This window comes from Ipomoea nil, unplaced genomic scaffold (assembly GCF_001879475.1).
Source record: "Ipomoea nil cultivar Tokyo-kokei standard unplaced genomic scaffold, Asagao_1.1 scaffold2280, whole genome shotgun sequence".
Classification (NCBI taxonomy): domain Eukaryota; kingdom Viridiplantae; phylum Streptophyta; class Magnoliopsida; order Solanales; family Convolvulaceae; genus Ipomoea; species Ipomoea nil.
In genome coordinates, this window is record NW_017618708.1 from 5,652,977 (window position 1) to 5,656,632 (window position 3,656).

The window sequence follows — 3,656 nt, forward strand, 5'->3', positions numbered from 1 at the left end:
CCTCTCTCTCTCTATTCTTCACCATATATGTCTTCGTCTACGTCTACGTCTTCGTCTTCTCTTCATATTCCCTTAATCCTCTCTTCCACTCTCTCTGTTCTTCATCATATACGTCTTCGTCTTCGTCTTCTCTTCCTAATAAAACAATTTTCCTCTTTTCCCTTAATCCTCTCTTCCCATCTCTTTGAGTTTGTGGTCTGAATGTATTTTGTTTATAGCTTCCATTGTATTAAAACTCACGCACATTAAGCACAAACCTCACACACATTAAGCACAATACTCAGGCACATTAAGTACAAAACTCACGAACATTAATATTACACACTCACGTACATTAAGTACAAATCTCAAGCACATTAAGCACAAGACTCATGCACATATAAAATTCACGCACATTAATCAATCGCACCAGAAGCCACAAATGCACCTGATACCTTCCATAGTTCCATATATATATATATATATATATATATATATATATATATTCTTATTCTTATATACTCCCTCTGTCCCATTTTGCATGTCTTACTTTCCTTTTTAGTTTGTCCCAAAATGTTGTCCTCTTTCCAAAATTGAACATCACCATCATTCTACTTTTTCCCAAATTACCCTTATGACTTTTGCTTTTATTCTCAAAAGTGAAAAAGTGAAGGGCATAATTGGAAAATACATAACATTTACTTTAATTCCTTAAAAAGCGTGCAAAAAGCAAATGAGACAACCAATTCGGGACGGAGGGAGTATTTTTTAGTTGTCTGGCGTCACTTGCATATATGCCCACCGCAACTTTATTTGATGTCTGATAGATACTTCCATTGAAGAATTGAAGCTAGCAAGCTTGTAACTAATTAAAGGTAAGGAAATGGGAGATGGTGAGGAGCAGAAGAAGCACAAGTACGGCGGCGCAGGCAGAGCCCTGTGCGCTTTCCTCCTTATTTTCTTGATTTTAGCTGCCATCACTCTCCTCATCCTATGGCTGATTTACCGCCCCACCAAGCCCAACTTCACGCTGGTAAGCTTCGCCATCTACCAGCTCAACCTCACGTCTCCGCCTCTCCTGTCCGCCACCATGCAGTTCACGCTCCTCACCAGGAACTCCCACCCCCGCCTCTCCTACCACTACGATCATCTCTCGGCTTTTGTTTCGTACAAGAACGAGGCGATCACACCGCCGGTGAGCCTGCCCCTGCTGTCTCACGGGGCGAAGAGCACGGTGGCGATCTCTCGTGCTGGATAGAGGGCCGGTGCCCGTGTCGGTGTCGGTGATGAACGGATTGGCGATGGATGAGGCGTATGGGATGGTGGGGTTGAGGGTGGTGTTGAAGGGGAAGTTGAGATACAAGGGTGGAGCCATAAAGAGCCGACGCTATGGCGTGTGTGTCGAGTGTGACGTGCTGGTTGGGTTTAACAAACAATTTGGTGCTGCTCAACTCTCTCTGCTTCCTTCTTCTTCTCCGCAATGCAACACCCACGTGTGAACTCAACTCAACTCAACTCATATAATAATAATAATAATAATAATTAATTTCTAATTTTGATCGCACAAGTTATGCAAAAGTTGCAATTTGTATATATATATGTACGTATGTTTAAAGAGTTTTACTACATGGATTCCTATTTTTTACTTTTTGATGTGGTAAGAGATGATATGTTATTTTCATTTTGTGATTTCAAAGAAAATGTTAAGATCAAAATTTTAAAGAATGAAATAAAAGTAGGTAGTAAAATTTGAGAGTTCAAGTAAGTATATAGTTTACAATGATCGAGTTGAATTATATTAAAGAATCAATGGCCTTGTTTGATTAATGGCTGTTAGTTGATAGTTGTTAGCTGTTAGCTGATTGTGTTAATTAGATGGTATAACTAGTTAGTAACATTAGCTGTTGTAGAAAAGTGTTTGGTAAATTAGCTGTTAGTTGATAGCTGTTTGATATAATTTCTTTTCTCAAAAAGTTAATTGGAATAGCTTTTTGAATTTTAACATTTTGAAATTACAAAAAACTAATTAACTAAATACTTATATTAATATTTTAATTAAATTAAATAATTAATAGTGATCAAATAAATCAAAATTGACTTTTAAGTCAATTTTTTACCAAACATGCCAATATATATATATATATATATATATATATATATATATATATATATATATATATATATATATGAGATGACATAATTTGGAGGAAAGCATGTATGCATATGTCTAACTACAAATATAATTAACATTTATTCCTTACTGTGATTGATTCTCTTATCTCTTCCGATCCCCGCCCGGACAAGGAATATAATTATTCTAATGCATGATTTAGTGCATGCAGGATTTGCTTTTCTTTTGATCTTACTATACTGACTAGTATAGGGTATATATTCCGGATTCCCATTAACCTAGCTGCCGCCCACTATTGTTTATAGCTAACAAATATTATACGTATGGACATCTTAGTTGATCACTTAGATAAAATGCAAAATAATAATTCGTGATTGAGTCTCATCAATAACAGTGTGGAGTAATCTCTCAAAGTGATAGACTTTATACAAACTGCCAAATAAACAAAGGTCTAACCTGTGTTTAGCTGAGTTGATAAAAAAATTTACCAATTTCGATTGGGAATAATGGTAGTAGGAGAATATGCTCAAAACTCAAAAGGCTAGTGGAAGCTGGAGAGCTTGAAGGGTAAGTATCTTACTTAATTAGCATTAAAGGAGAATTTTATATATATATATATATATATATATATATATATATATATATATATATATATAGGGAAGGGATCAGGTGCATTTGTTGCTTCCTGTACGGATGTGCGGTGGATTAATGTGCGTGAGGTTTATACTTAATGTGCGTGAGATTTGTACTCAATGTGCCTGAGATTAGTACCACGTCTGGTTGTGCAAAAATGCGTTAAACTCCGCATCCATGGCCTTTCTCCCCTTAGCATGGAGAACAGCCTGAGTGAAACACGTAGGCTCCTGAGGAATAACCTGAGACACCAAAGCACAGTGAGGCTGATCATGAGACATGTGCCGTAGAGTCATTGAGTGAGAATGAGGCTGACCCCGCACCTGCTTGCGAGTTCGCACAGGCTGCCTGGAAGCACCATCCGTAACCATAGGCAAAGATGGCTCAACAACATCAGGTGGCGAAGCAGAGAGTAGAGTCGTCAAAACGGGTTTAGCCCGTCGGGCCGGCCCGCGCGCCCCGCCCCTACTTAGGTAGGGGGTGGTTTTGAAAATAGAGGACCGTTTAGGAGCGGGCTTTTTTGGCCCGCCTCGCTTAGGCCTGCGGCCCGTCAAGCCCACCGCGCCGCGCCCGCGGGCTACCAGCCATTATTTTATTTTATTTTATATAAAATATTTTTATATAAAATATGCACTTTAAAATTATTGTTGTGTAATATTTTTGGACTTTGTAGTTGTGACTAGTTTGATGTTTGATAAACTATGAACTTTGAACTTTATGTAATATTTAATGTTTGATTATTATGTTTTATGTGAGTTATGACTTATGTATCAATTTATTTTAATTAGTTTGATGTTTGATGAACAATTTTTTTTTTTTTTTTAAAAAGGGGTTTGGGTGGGGGCCCGCCTAGCCCGCGGGCCACTGGCGGGGCGGTCCGGGCCTGTCAAACCCAGGACCGTTTACAATCGTT

The 3,656-nt window shown here is 38.2% G+C and overlaps 1 protein-coding gene across 1 annotated transcript; it reads left to right on the forward strand.

The window, feature by feature from the left end:
* The first annotated feature begins 746 nt into the window (after positions 1-746).
* Positions 747-1,627, forward strand: LOC109150688 (NDR1/HIN1-like protein 12). Its single transcript, XM_019298659.1, is given in 2 exon segments — positions 747-1,225; positions 1,227-1,627. Coding segments are annotated over 2 exon segments (615 nt in total). The 5' UTR covers positions 747-862; the 3' UTR covers positions 1,479-1,627.
* Positions 1,628-3,656: the final 2,029 nt, after the last annotated feature.